The sequence below is a fragment of the Myiozetetes cayanensis genome, unplaced genomic scaffold (assembly GCF_022539395.1).
Source record: "Myiozetetes cayanensis isolate MyiCay16 unplaced genomic scaffold, myiCay2020 scf1, whole genome shotgun sequence".
NCBI classification, from domain to species: Eukaryota; Metazoa; Chordata; class Aves; order Passeriformes; family Tyrannidae; genus Myiozetetes; species Myiozetetes cayanensis.
The window spans coordinates 98,981,845-99,001,230 of NW_026086604.1; the positions used below are offsets into that span (position 1 = coordinate 98,981,845).

General features: G+C 41.2%; 2 protein-coding genes across 12 annotated transcripts in view; one reads left to right on the forward strand and one right to left on the reverse strand.

The window, feature by feature from the left end:
• EGFR (epidermal growth factor receptor) overlaps window positions 1-19,386 on the reverse strand; it is a 1,326,436-nt gene that overhangs the window by 778,933 nt on the left and 528,117 nt on the right. The window lies entirely within an intron of this gene.
• The window catches only part of HECW1 (HECT, C2 and WW domain containing E3 ubiquitin protein ligase 1), a 255,066-nt gene that overhangs the window by 173,316 nt on the left and 62,364 nt on the right, over window positions 1-19,386 (forward strand). For 4 of the 11 annotated variants that reach the window (XR_007630633.1, XM_050330117.1, XM_050330094.1 and 1 more), the window contains 6 exons: window positions 2,407-2,549; window positions 4,543-4,643; window positions 5,924-7,291; window positions 10,665-10,766; window positions 14,461-14,493; window positions 16,033-16,183. Coding sequence is in view for 10 of the 11 variants with exons in the window: in XM_050330117.1 (XP_050186074.1) it covers window positions 2,407-2,549; window positions 4,543-4,643; window positions 5,924-7,291; window positions 10,665-10,766; window positions 14,461-14,493; window positions 16,033-16,183 (1,898 nt within the window). In the remaining variant the exon portion in view is untranslated. The remainder of the gene's footprint in view (window positions 1-2,406; window positions 2,550-4,542; window positions 4,644-5,923; window positions 7,292-10,664; window positions 10,767-14,460; window positions 14,494-16,032; window positions 16,184-19,386) is intronic. The other 7 variants (XM_050330125.1, XM_050330132.1, XM_050330139.1 and 4 more) reach the window with 5 other exon arrangements.

A 19,386-nucleotide genomic window follows, 5' to 3' on the forward strand; every position in this document is an offset into this window, starting at 1 on the left:
TAAGGTAAGGTACAGAGTCTGGTACTTGTCAGAAAACATGGTGAAGGAAGAGAGGGAAATTAGGTGATTGATGGTGATTTGCTTCCACATCCAAAGATGACGTTCCTACCTTTAAATATAATAAGAAACATGTTTTCAAAAGTGATTGGTGATTTTTGAAAATGCACTTGTAAGTCGTGGAGTTCTCAAACCTAGGTGTTTTGCTGGGATCCATTTTTTCAGAGGGCCAGAGATCCATTTGTTCTGCAACCAAGGATTCCTTTGGGCATTTTAGTGTGGATGGCTTGAGCCTGAGGCATCCACAGTCAGAGATTGCCTTAGAAAAATCTTGCCCACTAAGAATTAAACTAGATGAGAGCAACAGCAAGAGCAAGTGCTTAGGTAATGGAAAACTGAATTATGCAAAATTAGCACTGGTTTACAAGCTGTGTCCAAGCCCATTTCAGTGAGTTCACTTTTGATTTCAAACTGCAGTTGTTTCCAAATGGCAAAGCCTTTGAGCTCTGCCACAGGACACTTCTGATCTTAAACCTGTAATTGTGTTTCCAAAGTGCAGCTGGCTTTATGCATCAGAACATTCTCCTGGAAGAAACATTTGGAAACTGTGATCATGGACCAGAGGCTGGTCTCAGGGCAGTCTCTTATATCCCAAAATGCAATATGTTGGCAGGTGATGAAATCAGAACACAATTTTACAATTTGTAGAGAATATTCTGATGTTTATTTGTCTTTGAGGCACAGCTGTTCAAGGGAGAAGGGACATTTTCTTTGGCTGATTCCAATACACCTCGCTCCTTGGATCCATACTCTCTGCTTAGGTGTCTGGAAAATGTGCAAGGAAGGAGCTGTTAGGCTTGGTTCCACCTGATGTGAAAATAAATATCCATGCAGATTCTAATTTGCTTCAGAGTTGCACCACAAGACAATATATTATTAACATTTAGATCACTAATGTTTTACTTTTCACTTATGAAACAGTTCAGTCTTTACTTGTGTGTGTTCATGCTCTACCCCACAGAGATTTTTTTACAGTACAGTAGTCAACAGCACAATAATGGAGAATTTATTAAGTGGTAAATGGCCGTGTGTTACAATAGCCTCATTCAGTTAAACATTCCTTCCCTTCTTCTGCTCTCCTTATAAGTGTCATGAAGTGGCAGTTACCCAAGATTTTTAGCAGGTGAAACAGTAATGGTAATACAACTTATTTTTTAAGGCAACTTTTAATATATATGACAAAATAATGTTCTCCCCTTTGGTGTGTTTCTCTTCCTGTTGCAAAGATGTATAAGAAAAGACAAGAAAATAACACTTTAACTCCTATTTGAATTTTATTTCTCTGATTATTTGTGGTTTTGCAGGGCCTGATTAACAGAATATCCCACTCATGTTAATTTCACTTGAAGCTGTTTGAATCAAGTGTTTCTGAATTAGATCATGATTCAATAGAGCAAGCAGTTTAGGACTTAACTCCAGGCCTTGATAACCCAGAGCGTGATTCTGTTGTGAACATTGGTTTTGGCAGTCAGAAAGCTAGAAAAATCTTTCCATCCATCTTAATATTCACTTACTACAGAAGTTGTCTTCCAGTTCAGTACTGACCTCTCCGGTGAACAGCACTTTGTCAGTTTTCCTACTATTGTGCACCACACCACAGATGTGCTTTTTTGATTGATGATATTCTAGTAGTAGCAGAAGTTTGAAAAAATTATTGTGACCTGTGTCACCAGCTGCAAACCTGTACTGAATTTAGCCAGTCTAGGAGAAAGCAAGGCCAAGTTATCTAATACGTTTGCTTTTCACTATTATTTTTAAATTGAGCTTTGCTTTCCTTATGGGGAGATCTTGGCATCTCCAGGTGCCCTAGTATTCCCGTGTTTGAAAGCTGTATGCATGGACTTCCTTGTTCCTACAACCTAAAATATCCCTCTCCTTATTCCTACCCTCATTTTGCATGCACACAGTCTCTAAAAGCTTATTGAAATGTTACTTACAAATAAACAAAGCTGTTCTTGTAACCAGATTGGCTGAGACAGCTGTCACATATTTCAATGCACTTGGTGAGAAGAGCAGTTTTAGGTGGTACCTTTCCTATTTTCCCCACTATCATTTGTGACAGTAGCTTACCTTTGGGTTTAGCTCTTTGTGGGGCTGTGGTGTGACCCAGGTTAGGAGATTGATTCAGATAAAAGGTGTTTTCAGAGTTTTTCCTTTTTGAGTTGGGGCACAGATGAACAAGAAAAGGAGAGTTTTCAAAACAGTGTATCTGAAAACAGTGATCAACGTATCCTTCACCTCACTAGATTTTCACTTCTCAGTTGCCAAGGTGTGCCTCACAGCTGAAGTACTGTGTGGTGGTGTGGCTCAGCTTCCAGCTTAATGTTCTGTGCTCTTCCTTTATTGCAGCAATTCAGCTTTGTCTCCCTGCCCACGGACGTCCTGGAAATAGAAGTTAAAGACAAATTTGCAAAGAGCCGACCAATCATCAAACGTTTTCTGGGAAAACTCTCTATGCCGGTTCAACGCCTTTTGGAAAGACATGCCATAGGGTAAATTTTGCTGCTTATGCTGCTTTCTGTTGTTTGACGAGTGCGTTGCTGTTTTGAAGTCCCTGGTGATATATCATTATTGTGATAGAACGATGTTGAGGGGAAGTTATTAAACTGACAGTTGTCAGATAAATGGTGTTGGTCTTAATTAGAATTTATAGGACTACGGGCCAGACAAAGAATTCCCTCTATAACTCTGTGCATGGCATTTTGAGAAATGAGAGCTGGCATTTAGGAAAGAAGACTTTTTTTGTGTATCATGGCTGCGAATCTGGAGAGTGCAATATTTTCAATTTGAATATTCTTTGGATGTTGTCAGCAGGCTGTTTTCATGTTTCAGGAAATTTCCTATGGGCTAAAATCATGCCAGATCTGGTTCTCCTCCCTTTAATTTCTGGAGAGTTGAAATATTATAAAAAAACATATGTGGCATGTTGTAACTAAAGCTTCCTGACCCTACCCTGCTGCCAAGGAACAACCTTGAGCTCACAAGCCCTACCCTGCTTCCCCATTGCATGAAAGTCCTGGGAAAGTGTATGCTGCCAAAATAACACAAACCAATTTTAGGAAGATGGATAGTATTCAGACAAAACCAAAAAGTTGGCTCTAAGCCTGTAACATTCAGACCTTGAAGAGCAAGGGAGAAAAAGACTCATCTCCTGAGGAAAGCATAAACAAAGCAGTTTCCAAGAAGGTATTTCTGAAAATTGTGTCTCAATTCAGCAGAACAGCAGGAAGATGAGCTTGTTGGAAGTGTTTTTCAACAGCTGGTTCAGAAACTGGTTGTGATATTGACAGCTGAATCTACCAGAAGGGACTAAGCTACCTCCTTGTTTCTCAAGTAGGGAAGATAGAGTAGCTTTTTAGAAACCAGATGGAAAAGAACAGCTTGGGGAAGTTAGAACCCCATAACTGGTATCATTGGCTTTCCTCTGTATGAGAAGATTTCTTATCATTTTCTGGTTATAGCTTCCTATTTGACTTCCTTATGGTAAACACTGTCTATCTAAGGATGTACTTTGCCAAGAGCAGTGCCTCCAACCTGCACACTGGATCTGGCTTAGTTTTAATACCCTACTGGCATTTATATCTCAGGCAAGCTCAATGAGTATTCACACTAATTCAGAGAGGTCATTCACAAATCTTGAGATTGTCTCATTTATATGAGTTTCTGATGCATGTGAAACTATCCTAGATAATATATTTGGCACAACTGGAAGTGAACTATGTTTCATCAAAAGATGTATAAATATTACTATTTAGTGAACCAATTACACTCAAAAAATGCTTTGCAAAGATTGATTCAGCCGCATTGTGGGCAGCTGGGAAGTTAATCTCTTCTATAGTTTCATTCTGTTCTGAGGGGTGGATGAAGTGTGGCAAAGGGAGGGACCTGCACAAGGACAGAATGGAGTCATTGATCAACCTTGTCAGGAAGGTGTTCTCCTGATATTTCAGCTTCATAGAGGTAAGAGGGGTGGAAAGAGATTAAGAGCAGTCACTCAGCCAGAGAGAAGGTGGTAAGCGGGGATTAGACAAGAACAGGAAAGATTCATTTTATGCACATGGTGAAGGAAAGAAAATACAGAAATGTGAGGTTCTACATAAGGGTAGATATGGTCAGATCTACAGGGAAGCAAAGTCTTGTTACAATAGCTGAAGTGGGAGTTGTTTGCTTCCCATGTTGATATTTCCATATCCATGCTGCAGAAGTTTCATTCCCACCATTCTCTCTATATTTATACATATGTGCTTGTGTATCCCAGCAGCCTGTCGTACTCACTTACTCAGCTGTTCCATTGTAATTGAAGACATTGTCCTCTCCTTCTCTGCCATTCGTTCTCTCGTATGCAAGTCAACATGCCCTCATGGCTGGGATGAATAGCCTTTATGTATTTTATTATGTATTTTTGTAGGACACAGCAGATTTATCTATGCACAGTAGACATTGGGTAGGTTATAGTCTATTGTGACAATATTTGTTTTCTTTCAGGGACAGAGTTGTAAGCTACACTCTGGGTCGCAGGCTTCCTACAGATCATGTCAGTGGCCAGCTGCAGTTCCGATTTGAAATAACTTCTTCCATCCATCCAGGTAACTCTCAGTCTTAATCCATCTTTTTTGTTGATGGTGGTTTTTGGTGGGGTTTTTTGGTGGTTTTTTTTTTTTTTCGTTTGCATTCTTTCTCTTCAGAAATCTGACTTCATTCCTGGATGCTCTGGGACTTAAGGTACAGTCATGAGCAAAGGGAAGTGCATAAAGTCCCCCGTCACAGGATGCACTGTGAGTCACAACTTCTTCCCTGTTTCCCCTTAGCTTAGATCTACCGGTGTCTTGTAGTCTCCTGTTCGTGACTGCTTCAAATACTCTGGCACACGATTGGGCAGAAAACTGAAGTCGAACCTGCTTCTCTGTCACCTGCCCTACTGAAGTGCTATATGGGCCATTGTTTGTAGAGTCATTGCATTTGAGCACTTCATAAGTAAAAATGGACAACATAATAGTAGAGATGATTAGAAACTTTTTCATTTTGATTATTTTTTATGAAAAAGTAAAAATAAAACAAAAAATAATGCAGTGTTTCACTCCTTCCCTCCCTTTTGTGGTTTGGTTTTGGTTCACATTCTCTTCTAGTTATTCAGAAGTAACTGTCATGATGGCGTAAGGTAGAACCTTGCTTTTCACGTCACAGTCTCAATAGCATTTCTCAGGGACTCTCTGCCTGAGGGACTCTTTGCTCTCTCTGGTACACTTTGTCAAACTAACAGCAGCTGCATTAGTGGATGGAAATCATTACTTTCCCCTTGATGGAAAACCCATATTTCTGTCTTTTGACTATTTAGGTGGCATAAACTAGCCCAGGTTGTCTGGTGTCTGGAAGGAGGTGGTACAGATGAGGATCACATCAAAGGATATTTGGGGGAAAGTTTTTGCCTTTCAGGGGTGGGAAAACCAGTTTTTTACATTCTCTGTTGTGGAGTCTTGCCAGCTTCAGTATGAAAAGAAAAATGTCATTAAAATCTCAGGAAGACTTCCTTGTCATTCCCATGATATTCCTCCAATGCCAGTTTGGCTCCAAGAGGAGTTTCAAGAAGGTGTTACCTTCAGGTTATGCTGCAAGGAGGCAGGGTGCTGCATACAAATTACCACCATGAGTAAGCCCATGATTAAATCCACTGTACAAAGACTGCTTAGCAAAAAAAAAATTAGCACTTCTTGATAGTTGTTCATCTGCCCACTCATTTCACACTGTAATTTATGCTTTTAATTTTCTCAGATAGCTGTAGATGCTTGTGCTCCCCCCAAACCAACCTCTGCTTCAGTCAACACTTCTTATTAAAGGCATAATTAATTTCTTTTACTGTCTCATGCAGATGATGAAGAGGTCTCCATTAGTGCAGATCCTGAGCCAGCTGACCTCCAGGAAAGCCCTGTGAACAACCCCACAGAGGAAAGCCTCGGTGAGCCTCCATGCATCAACACAGTGACCTCAGAAAGTGCAGCTCCAGAACAGCTAAATGGATACAGTGTGAACAGTGTGGATAGCCCAGGGGCTGTCAAACCACCTGGGGAAGTCAACCAGAACAGCTTAAATGAAGAGCTAGCAGGAGATGGGGAGGTTGATGCGGTGCCAGTTCCTGAGCCCTTGGAATCCATCCCAGGAGAAGTGCTGCCTTCTTTGAGTGCTACGGACCTCACAGACCAGTCGGCTCTGATGGCTTGCATGTCTCCTCCTGAGACTGAAGTTAGGGAAAATAACAAAGTCAATTCTGGTATTCAGGGAGATGGTGGAGTGACCAGCGTAGAAACATTAGATATTGATGAGGTGAGTGCAGATGTGCATGCTGGCAAGGACTTAGAGAAGAGTCAGGAAGAAGATGAAGGGGCTTCAGCCCAGGAGGAGGAAGACAGCAAGCTACAACTGAGGACCACGGCAAAGAGGAAAAACAGGCCGTGCTCCCTGCCTGTGTCTGAACTTGAGACAGTCATAGCTTCAGCCTGCGGTGAGCCAGAGACCCCTCGCACACACTACATACGGATCCACAACCTGCTCCACAGCCTGCCCTCGGCACAGATGAGCAGTGATGGGGAAGAAGAGCAAGATGGTGGCAACGGCGGGGAGAACGATGAGGAGTCTACAGTCAAGGAGGTGTTGGATAAGGAAGTGGTCAGTGAGAGTGAGACAGTGGCAGCAGAGCCTCCGCTGGAAAATGAGCCTGAAGAGAACTTCAGCCAGCGCACAGTGCTTCCTGAGACCTTGGATGAGCAACTCTCTGACTTAAATGATGGGCTGTTGGATGGGGAGCCCCCCAGGACAGGAAGCGAGAGCGAGTCAAGCTCCAGGCCCAACGGTGACAACGAGTGCGAGGCGTGCGACACCTCTTGCTACAGCCCCTCTTGCTACAGCACTTCCTGCTACAGCACCTCCTGCTACAGCACTTCTTGCTACAGCACCTCGTGTTACGACAGTAACAATCGCTTCTCCAGCCATACACGCTTCTCCTCCGTCGACAGTGCAAAGATATCTGAGAGCACGGTCTTTTCCTCGCAGGATGATGATGAGGAGGAGAACAGTGCTTTTGAGTCAGTGCCAGATTCAGTGCAGAGCCCTGAGCTGGACAGGGAGCAAGTGGATGGCTCCTCCCAGTGGCCAGATGAACTAGTAGCTCATGGTGGGAATCCACAAAGAGCCGCAGAGGGTCTAGACACCCCAATAGCAGGTCCAAGCAGCAGAAGAGAAGGTTAGATCCTGAGAATCGATGCACTGAGCAACCCTGGTTATCTGGATGTCACAGAAGGCATCAGATAGTCGAGGTTTCAGATAGCTCACGGTTTAGTTCTTACAAATTCGGGGGCTGTGAGCTGGCCCCGCTATCAGGGAGGGTTGGAAAATTGAGCCTGTCCTTAAAAATCCCAGCAAAACGAAATAAATCAGGTGGAAATCTGTCTATATGGATTCCTGCAGATATACGTGCATCATTATTATAAAATCAAGATTAGCTACTGTAGTTATCTGGCAGATCAGCATTATCATATCCACCAGCTCATTCCTTTTTTTCCTGGGATTGTTCCATTTCACATATCTGATGCACTGCCATGTCTCTGATAGTTAGTGAAAGGACCAGCTTGTGCTTGTCGAAGGGCAGATATGCTGATTTGAACCAGGTAAAGATCTGGACCAGTTTCTGTATATGTTTGTTAGCCATGAATAGTTAGTAAGCTCTTAAGAACCCAGTCTTCTAGCCCCATTTGTTGCACTTCCCCAAGTACCAAACAAATGTACCTCAGACGTCACAGATCATAGGGCAACTCAACAGAGATTTATATTTTTTCTTAGACACTTTGGAAATTTAACTATCTTGAATGAAATTCTCCTCTCCTTATCCTTCCCTAGAGATAGAATATACTTTAAAATGTACTTTTTTTGCCTTCGTAATTTAGGTACCATTTTTCCCAATTCCTCCAAACAGTTAGATTAAATCCCTCTCTTTGGTAACTCATTTTGTGTTGCATGTAGTTAGATAAAGAGAGGGGGTTGATCACTCATCTTTTCTTCAGCTAGTGTATCGTTTTTCTCCAGCTGTAGAAGTAAAGGACTCAACTGCAGCTAAGGAGTATGCAGTGAGGTCAAGGGGTAGTCTTTGCATTCCCAGATTCTGAGTCATCTATCTCCCTCTGTAAGTGACACCAGATTAAAATGGCAGCAAAAGGATTTGGGGGTCACTGGGAAACCCCAAATAAAGCATCCTTCTACATTTTCCTTCTCCATTCCCAGTTTATTTACTCCCATCTTCCACTGCTGCAGACCCAGCCCATGCAGATAAAAGGTGTAAGGGTGGCCTTACACACTGGCCTGTGTAAAGACTTTGTAGACAACTGGGACTAGGGAGTTATTCAGTCTTTAGAGCAGAATCTAGCCCAAAGAATTAAAGTTTCAGATGCATACAGGCGTAGAAACCCAGTTTCCTTCCTTGCAGGTGAGAGGCTTTGCTTGTGGGCAGCATTTATGTGGAAATATATACCTAAGTGGGCATGAGCACGAGTATGTGTGAGACCATACTTACAGATTTGGTGGTTGTTTTGGACTGTGTGCACTTTTGATAGGGGATGTGGTGGGAGAGGGTGTCTTGTGCATATGGATTCAGTACAACACCAAGACTTGAGCCTATATAAAGGGCACTGCAGTGTTCACAGTGCCTTGGTTAACTAAGGGCAAGCCCATCTCTTAGCACTCTCTTGGTGTCCCCGGGGGTGCTTCAGTAAATGTGCACGTTGCTTCGTGACTTGGCAGCTGTTACAAATACGGTAGACGGGGTCACCTCCATCCGCTGCAGGTGACTGACGCTACTACCATGCTTCCGCTGGCTTGGCGTAACTATCTTGACTAGGGGAGAATCAATTTCGGTGAGGTAAGTAAAGAAACATAGATGGGTGGTCTCGTAGTCGGTGCTGCAACACCTGTAGTAACAGCACAGTTTTTAAGGCTACGGGAGGTGGACGTTCAGCATTGAGTAATAAACTTACGTAATCTGCCGTCTGTTCAAAACATGCAGCAGATACATCTGTGAGATACGCCTATGCACGAGTGGTTTGATGAAGACATTTAACAGGCCATACGGTATCATCAGAGCACCTAGAAGAGGGAGTATTTTTGTCTAAGCAATTTTTCTCACTTCCGGATGGTGTGAGATTTTTTTTTTTTTTACAGTTTTATACAAAATCGGCTTCTGCCTTCTAGCTGTTGGTTGTTTAAAGACAAAAAAAAATAATTTTTTTAATTCTTTTTTTTTTGGTAATCTTTTTTTATATTTGATAGCTCTATGTTTGGAGGTTTATACAAAATGTTTATTCTTAGGCCATTAAGATTCTGACATTAAAGACAGATAAACTAACTACCACACAATGAGTTTGGGTTTGCATTCCATTCGGTTTTTTTTTTTTTCCATGCATCTTTCTGATGCATGTAAATATATTTATGCAATTCAGATTGTATCTGTATTAACAAGCCTATCTGGAGCTGGAGGTTATAGTGAAAAAATGTTACCACACAATATGAAAATATGTCCCTTAGTAGGATAAATAGTCCTGGTTACTAAGATTTTAAGGACAGACCAAGAAGGAATATTTATTCTGGGACCTTTGATATTTTAGTGAGCAGGTTCCTTATTCTTACAGTTAAGTCTAAGATGAGGAATGCTTTTTCATCCCTACTGTAACTTCGTAGTTTCTTAAAAGATTCTATAAACATTGACTGGTTCTTAAATAATTTGTTCCTTTCAACCAAATGTCAGCTTGGACATTTACTTAGGTTTCATATGTTTCATATTTAGATATGGCAGGAGGGTTAGAACTAGAGGATCTTTAAGGTCCCTTCCGACCCAAACCATTCTGTATTAGTATTTAAAAACTTCCTCTGCACTGTCTACTGTGTGACTCCTTTTCTTCTTCTTCTTTCCCTCTTCTCTCTCTCAGGTCTTCCTTCCTTGTCTCAGATCCTGACTATTTCTCACTGTCTTTTTTCCTTCTCTTCTACTGCCTGTCTCCTACCTGTTTCTGGTCCTTCTGTCATTCTCCTCCTTCCATAAAAGATGGACTCTGAATTTTGAAAAATACCTCTAGGAGGGGATGATCTGCTTTACAGGGACTGCAAAATCCTGTCATTCTGGTACACATAGGCAGCCACTGATCCTTCGGAAAAGCAGAGAAAGATCCAAGGCAGCTTTTAGCCTCTCGTTCCAATGGTGGGATAATTTAAAAGTTGGAATCAGGATTTTGTATGTTCCTACCAATTTCTGCAGCAGCTTGAGTTTGGTTGTACATGAATAGTGTTTCTCAGAGATCAAGCCTGATTCTTTTCTCACTTACACTTGTGTGTCTATGAGTCCAGAATCTGGCCCATAATAGTTTTGCATTGGCTTGACTGCATTATTGTAATACTTCTTTACTATATGAGTTGTTATTAAAATAGGGCCTGAAAATAGGAATGCCCAGAGATACCAGTACACCGGGTTAACCTCTTTGTAAAATAGTCACTTGTTTTACAGTAGCACATAATTTGAACCACATTGTGAAAACAGTGAATGACTGTCAATGTCTTGAATATCTTGTCCGTAGGTGATTGTCCTTTACTCCATAATTCTCAGCCAGTCAGCCAGCTTCCTTCTCTGAGGCCTGACCATCATCACTACCCAACTATCGATGAGCCTCTTCCACCAAGTAAGCTTTAGTTTTTTATTTTATTGCATTTTTTCAGCCTTTCCTGTTAACTCAAACAGTGTAGAGGTCAGTATGTCTTTCTAATGAACCCTGTCTGTGCAGTCTACAGAACCCAAGCAATATGCCCATTTGTTTCCCTTGTTTGATCCGGACTTCAAGTGTTGTCATGTTATTTTGGACAAGCTCCATAACCTCCGTCTGCCTTGGTCCGTCTTCTTCCTTAGCTACGATGAAATGAAAATAATATTTCCCTGTTTCCAGTCAGTGTGTTTAGGCTCAAATGACTGGGTAACTGTCAGGTGTTCTGGAAGCCTTAATATAGAGCTTTCTGGGTGGTGTTTCAGCAAAGAACTCTGATTTTTCTGTAATGTTTGTCTCCACGTTTTCCGTAACCAATTTCACAGGTGGTTTGGGGTGGCAGTCCCTGTGGTCTGTCAGGTCTGCAAGCAGGTCCAGCAGGAACCCTTTCATGGTCAGGATGCTCCTGGGACAGACAGGTCCAAATCTGAACAAAACCAGCAGAAGCTGGGAAAAGACAGCTTATGTAGAGTGGTCTAGTACTGTCTTTGGATTTGACTATCAATGAATTTTATGTTCGTTATGGACTGTAGTGAGTTCTACAGTTGTGTTGAATAAAAACGAGAGAGTCTCAAGTAACATGATTGATTACTAGCCTGGTACTATGGGATTTTTACCACGGAAGCAACTGCTGGAGGTGTTTCTACTTGTCTTTATAGCCTTTCCCTTGTTGTGTATTCCTGGAGGATTGCCCTGCTTTTTGCATTGGCGTTCAGTGCCCAGCAGAGCGCACTCTATGCCCTGCAACGTGCTGCTGACCACCTTTCAACTCGAGCGCAGGATTTAACAGCCTGAAATGTGCAGTGCTTCGCAAAAACAACCAGGCATACAAACAAAGCACTCTCTTTTCTTCAAAGCTCGAGAAGGGAACACACTTATTTGGCCTGTGGTGCCCTTCACAAATAATTCATCATTTGCCAACTATGCTGTCAGTATTCCCTAAACCGAAAATAGCCCTGATGCTGGCGTCAGCTGCACAGTTGCATGAATGATTCAAATGCCTTTAACCCAATGAAGTCTTATTAGAGTCCCACTGTGGCTTGCCAGTGAATGATGAAATGGGAATGGTTACCTCTGTAACAGGCAAATATTTCTCTTCCTCACACTCTTACCACAACACTTCGTGAACAGGGCACATTCCCCATTAGATGACTTAATGAAAGGGCACTGAGAGCAGCTCAGGTGAACAAAATATACTGTGAATCTATTCCATATTCTTCCATCATGGATTTAATATGTTTTTCCTCTTTCTTAAAATTATCCTCAAAAGGCAAGTATTTCTACCGTCGATTTTCACAAGTGCTTTCACAACAAGGTTTAAGGATGTGAAATGCAATGAGTGATGATAAAATACAGAAGTGATATCCCTTTGTAGGATTTTGTCATTGGTGTATAATATAATTTTTACAATAAAGGCTGACACTGTGGGCTTAAATATATTGACCTTAATAGAAATAAACCGTACTAAGTTAACGTTGTGTAAAAAAAAAAAAAGTTTAATTGAATAATATCACTTAGAAAACCAGTTTCCAAAAACTCTTCATGAAATTTTACAGAAATTTCAAAATGAAATCTATAGCCTTAATCTAGAAATTTTTCTTCTTCTAGATTTTAGTATCACTATCTCAGTGCGTTCAATGCCTCTTAATCCTAGATAAATAGTTCTTCTATCATGTGAAAGGAAGAAACACTACCATTTAAACCTGAGTTGTATGATCAAACCTGGCACATGCAGTGTTAGTTTCCATCTCTAAGTAGAGGTGAAGATAATTTGCTGCAGGTTCAGCATTGATTGATTTTATTTAGGTCATGGAGAATCTTCTGGACAGTCTTGTCTTTTGAAAGAGTTTTCTGAATAGCTTGATTTCATCATAAGCCCACAACAGTTGGTGTCAGGGAGGAAATTTAATTTCAGATAGTTTTATTTAGGAAAGTAAAGTAGAACAAATTCATGATTTATGCAGGAATTTCGTAATGACTACTCTGAATGTTAAGATTGCTATGAGATTAACAGAAGATTTGCAGTTTGTTTGGCCTTATGACGGCATTAATAGTCACGCCTTTTTAAACCTGTCTTTGCTAGTACTGATGGAAACCCAATAGAACTGAACTAAAATAAAATACGTGTGCCCAGCTGCTCTTTGCCAAAGGTGTGGCTGCTTGGAAAGGGAAAGACAGTGTGCTTACTTTGCCCTGATGGTCTTGCTCGAAGAAGTTGCATCTTCTGTTATAAATCAGAGCAGTATCAAAGCTGCTGTGAAATATGACTTGGCTGATGGAGGGGGATCACCTGAGAACAGAACCAGTACTGTCACATCCCCAGCCTGTGCTCTAGCATGCTCTTACTGTGAAGGTTAGATGGAGGTTAGTCTTTGTAGTAGTCACAGTCTTATTTTACCTGAAAAACTTAACAAAAGACCCTGAGGAAATCTGGCTGCTTCCTAGGTTGCCTGTGCTCCTGAATTAGCATGAAGGGACTTGAGCACAGCACAGAAGCAGAGTTCTGTCTGTCAGTTCACCTGTCAGCCTGTTTGTCTTACTGTGCAGGTATCCATCCATCTGTCCGCAAATCTGGTATCATATGCAGGCAGCTTCAGTGACTTGTGTGACTTACAGGTTGTCTTATGGGAAGGTGGAAAGTACACCTGCCACCTGTGTACAACAAATATTGCGCCTGACACCCTCTGACAGCCTCTCCAGGTGAACAGAAGAAGAGTTATTCAGCAGATTAGAAATGCTATTGCAAGGAGCATGAGACACACAGTTCCTAATGTTTTAAGCAGTCTAATGCCAGTGTCAGCCCATGGTTTCAGGTGTATCTACCCATAAGGCAGTGAATAAAACAACACTCCCTAATAGGTGCAGCTCATGTCTGTACATACTTCTGCTGTGTGTCTGATACATCCGACAGAGACAGTCGCCTTCCTGAAGTCGTAATCCAGTCTGCATGATCCTGACCTGATGTTTTCACTGTGACCTCCAAGCTCTGGACAAGTTTCCTTACTCCTAAGTTTCCAAGTACTATGCTTAGGAAGTTGTATTTAATTAGAGAGATGCTGCGAGATAGACTCAAGAGCTGGTAGTGCACAGGGCTGGATCATAAAACCTTGTTTGACTGTGTAATAGGGTAGTATTATTCTTGCTAAGTGTCCATCAGCAGGCTTCAGACCAGGCTTCTGTAGGCTGTCTAGAGTGTGGATCTACAGCATTGCCTACAAGCTTCTAATTATCCATCGGTCTTTATTATTCTCAACTTGTTATGAGGTACAACAATAGCGTGGGGTGAGGGCTAGATTTTGTCCTTTGCCAGACAACAGCAAGGAAAATGAAGGTCTTCGTGATGTTAAGGTACATGGTCTCACCTTTGATCTGGCCAAGGTTATTTCCTTGAGGATATTGCAGATAATGCACAGCTCCAGCAGGACCTTTCCCTACCCAGAGTGGTACACCTGCCACCAGTGCCAGCATGCTCAGCAAGGCTCTGGCCTTAAACCTACCTTATGTGTCGGTGTGACTTACTTCAATATGCATATGTTGTACTTGATGTGCTTTTTTTTTCACTGTCTTATGTTTTAGACATGGTTTTCACAAAGCTGTGATCTTGTTCTTGAAACAGCTACAACATCCTTGGGAAACTTTACCTGGTGGAGTAAGAGAGAGTCCTCTCCTTAAATTATATAGTGATGTTCACAGTGAGAGACACTGCATGTATACCCGTGGTGTGACTACAGGTTTTGCATCTTTAAGGACTGTGGTACTTACAGTCAGCTTTGAAAGAAATAATGCATGTGCATATGGCTCTTGTTGTCTTGGAGTCTTACAGAAAATTCCTCCAAGGACTCTCGGTGCCCATCTGTTAAGGTTTGTGGGATTCACCTGTCAGGAGCAGCCAGCCATAGACTTAAGACAGCCTACAATTTTCTGGGACCAAATATAGGAAGTAGGTTTAGCCATAGCCAGCATTCAGGGGATGGGAACTGGTCATGAAGGATAGGTTTCCAGAGACAGCAGGAAGAGGTGCAATTTCAGTCCTGCTCTTAGAAAGTAGGAGATAAAATGCATAAAATATGAAATCCAGCTGATCCTGAATTTGATCATAGAAAACCATAGGACTCATCAGGGAAGATGGTATCATAGTAAGAATATGAGAATATGAGGAAGTGTTTGCCCTCAAAGGTAATCACCATATGTGCATTTGTGTGTGAATGTGAGTGAGGTTTGTATATAAATTTGTGTGGAAGGTATGTGCATGTATTTACATAGATATGTAGTCAGCTGATGGGTCATGTAGGAATATGAAACTAGCAAGCCTGATTTATTCCACTTCTCCATACATTCCAACCACTTTGATATGTGGCTTTGCTAGCTAACTCACTTCTGAATTTCTCCTGTTTCAAACATTTTTTTATCAACATTACCATTTTCCACAAAGCCATCATATACCAAAATAGGTTTTAGTTTTCAGTCATGGGGCAACATAAACGTTATCAGGAAACAATAATGATGGAAGGCTCAATATTATGCTGCAAACTCTCAATCTAGTTTGCATTCATCAGAGCAATAGATTTACATTACTCTGTTTAGAGAGATTTCTAAGGTAGGTCCATTCAGTTTGTGATCAGCTTTCAGGGAAGCCTTTAATTGCTCTGTGGTGTCCTTCAAAGCCACTTAATAAAAAGGAGAGAAATAAAACACGTTTGTTCTGAAACATAACGAAAAATGAAAACATGAGATTTGCCATATTAGCTCAGGTGTAATCTTTTTCTACTAAGAGTCAGTTCTATGTGGCTACTCTGACCTGCAGTGAATCCAGCCAACAAGTATCACCACGTGAAAAATTATCTAGCCCTGTTGAAAATGCAGCCACTGCGTCACTAGCTTTTCGTGGGCTGTGGTAGTGAATTCCATGGCCTAACTGTGTGCTGTGTATGAAACGTTTATGTATATGCATATACTGCATATATGTATATATGGACAAGCACATAGTGTATATGCACCTTTGAATGTATACTTTGAATGTATACACAAAATATATATTGCACGCATGTAGGCTCTATATATGGTATCTCCTCTGTGTATATACCCTGTCTGTGCATATGTGTGTGTCTGTATGTGCCTCCCACGTTTGGGTTTTCTGGAGGGCATCACACTGACAGCATCACCCCTTCCTTTTTTTTCCCCACGCTAGATTGGGAAGCTCGGATAGACAGCCACGGGAGGGTGTTCTACGTTGATCATGTCAACCGAACCACCACGTGGCAGCGCCCCACAACCGCGGCGACGCCGGATGGGATCCACAGGTCTGGCTCCATCCAGCAAATGGAGCAGCTGAACCGGCGGTGAGCATTAGCACCTAAATTCCTTTGAGATCTGTGCTCTCCTTTTTCCACACTTCCCCAGTAGCTTCCTTCTTCCTCCAGTGCATCACACTGACTCCCTAAGGATTTATCTTTCCTCCTTGTCCAAGTTCTTTCAGCCTGCAGGTGTACCTGCTGTGTGTGTCTGGGACCCAAACTTGCCCACAAGCACAGTAGAGTGAATGCTGCAAAATGTTTCAAACAGCAAGAAGAGTTTTTCTAGAGAAGTTTCCTGAAATGAGTGCCAGAAGGGAGGGAGGGAGGATTCTTCTAAAGGGTGGAGTCACTTTTGCTATTTAACTGTATGAGGGGTGTCGATAGGTCAGAACCTCGTGCTGTGCTGCCGAGGTTTCAGAGCTGACTGTTGCTGAAATTGTTGCCATTATCAGTGTGGGATTTCTACTCGAGGCCTGCTGAAAGGTCTGTCTCCTTTCCCAGAGCAGAGCCCTGCTCTAACAGGTCTGTGCGCATTTCTAGATGTAGGCAGATCTGCTTAATGTTGCATCGGGCCCTGTGAATCTGTCAGTTTGTTCTGAGCTGGTTGAAATATCTCTTAACGGCTCTTATATTTTCACTTTGTTTGACTGGTTCACACATAGATTTTATCATTTTCTTCTCATGTTTGCGTTTTAGACTGAATTTAAGAGGGAGGAGAAAAAATGAACAGTTGGTCAAAAATCTTCCTTTTTTGCTTCAGAAAAGGTTTTGGGTTTTGTTGTTTGTTGAGGTTTTTTTTTATTCCCTGCTTACTGTAATAATGCCATTTCTAGAAAATGACAGGCAAAACTGAAATTATATCTTAATTATAGCATGTAAAATGCCACAAAAGTTTTTTTGGTCTTTTTTTCCGTGCTAAGAGAAAGATCTGCAACTGAGAGAGGGATGCAGAACTTTAAAGTGCTCCTTTCAGAGTACTTTGAGTAGTTTGGGAGCTACTGTGCCCTGAATGGGGCAGTCTGGGAGGACTGGGCCCTGAGTGACAACAATTAGAAAGGTAATATAACTCATGGAGAGCAAATCAGCCTTCCCAAAGTGGTTGTTTTGCAACTTACATTGACAACATCAACATGTTCTTGAAGAATTAATATTTTTTTACTGGAATTTGTTATTTTGATTAGCATTTCATAAACTGTGTTATGTCTTGCAGAAGTGAGAGAACCTGCTCAGTATTCGTTTTCATTATAGCCTTGCTCATGAAGTCTCAAGCTACCATGTTAATATAAAAAGACCCCAAAACTCTATAAAGAAAGTGAATGTTTTATGTAGATTCTTTCATGGGATTTGCATGACTTCTCTGCTATTTAGCATTTGTTTTTAAGAGGGATTTGAGCCATGTCAAAGCTCAGACTATTTGGCTGCCCCTTAAGCAAGTTATCTGCCACAGAAAGCGGAAAAGCTGTGGACATATATCAGATGTTTTAAATTTTTTTTTGAGGTCGAACTCATGGAAGCACACCCCAACCATGGAAGGAATAAATGCTTGTGAGAGTGATTTACCATTCTGTTAGTTAATGCAGGTTAATCATTAAACCAGCTGTCACAGCAGAAACTGAAGGATAGACATTGTCTTCATGACCTCCTTCTTTCATATTATGCCATGTTTTTATACAGGCTGTCTGGCTGTCTTGGTTATGATTTGATTGTCACTGGCTTGTGTTGGGAATTGACAGTTAATAAGACTGATATTCTTCGGATCTCTCTATTTTTAGTATTCATATATCCAATTACAAAAGGAGAAGTATGGAGGGGTTTCAGCAGTGGCATATCTCTCCTTACCCAGGTCCCATTGGAGACTAAGTACTTTGCCATTTATTAAACATGAACTGTCATGACTTCTTGGGGCTAAGGAAAAAAAAGCTGGTGATTCTCTACTGTCTGCCAAGGAGCTCTGTTGATTTAAGAAGCTGAATACAAAAGTCTTCTATTGTTACCAAGTTTGGAACATTTCCTAAGATTCTAATACAAGGGATTCATACTCTGAGCATTTGTCCAGTGATAAGTCATTTCTGTAATTTCAACCTGTTTTTTTTTTTTAATTATTGTTGTCTTCAATCTAATTTCAGAAGTTTCATGTCTCCACATTTCAGGATTGTGAGGAAAGCCACTTTTCATAAATAGTTATTATCAACACTGTGAAGGAGTGAACTTTGTTTTGAGCACTCATTTTAGAAATACTGTTTTGTTGTGTTTCAAACTTCATGATTTGAAATGTTTTTCAAATGAAAGAACATTTTAGGTGAGGCAACAGCAAGCACAGACCTTGCTGACAGAATTAGCAGCAGCCTGAACTTTTGCACTAACCTCAAACAAAATTTGGACTCAAAATCACTCAGCAGTTTGGAAAAACTTGGTGATTTTTCTTTTTAAATCAATTTACTTACTTTTTGGCTTCCTGGTTTCATTTGTGGAAGGGAATGGAAAGACCAAAATATTACAAGGAAGCCTGGTATTTCCAGCCCAGCCAAAACCACAAAGCTTTGGAAATTCAGCTTGAAAAAGAAACCTGTAGCTGTGATTAAGCCTAGTTCTGCTTTCCTTCTGTGCTCCAAGCTTCCCTTTAGCTGTACTAGCCACTTGAGGGTACAAGGGAATGCAAAACTGGAATCCATATGTTGGACAAGCAGCAAAGAGACATCCATACTTCTTATTTTAGAGGCTCTTGCTCATTTTCTGCAGCACTACCTGACTTGCTTACTTGTTGGCAAAGCAGAAAACAGCCCTCGTTGTCCAGGCTCTGTTGAGAAGATACTTTACAGCTATGTATGTCTAGATTTATCTGTGCACTTGGTTGAAAGTTAATAAGTAACGTAAGAAATTACAACCACAACAGTTAAGACAGCCACAGTGTGGTATTTCTTAACCTCCGTTTCTTTGACAAATCACTTTGAACAGTTACTGCAATTTCCAGAGGCATTCCCATAACTTTTGCACTTTCAATGTTTTGTCCAATTACTTTGTCATTTTCTGGTATTTATATAAGGTGATTTTATAGTATTGAGACCCAGAAGAAATGCGTAGCCGTTTGTTGGCATACAGCTGGTGTTACTCTTTGAGGGTTGCCAATAGGGATTTTCTACCATCTAATTAAATTGAAAGTACAAGGTTTTTCTATATGTGTGCTTGTATCCCTTGATTATATGAACCTGGGGGGTTTTGTGTTTTGGGGTTTTTTTCCCTTTCTTTTT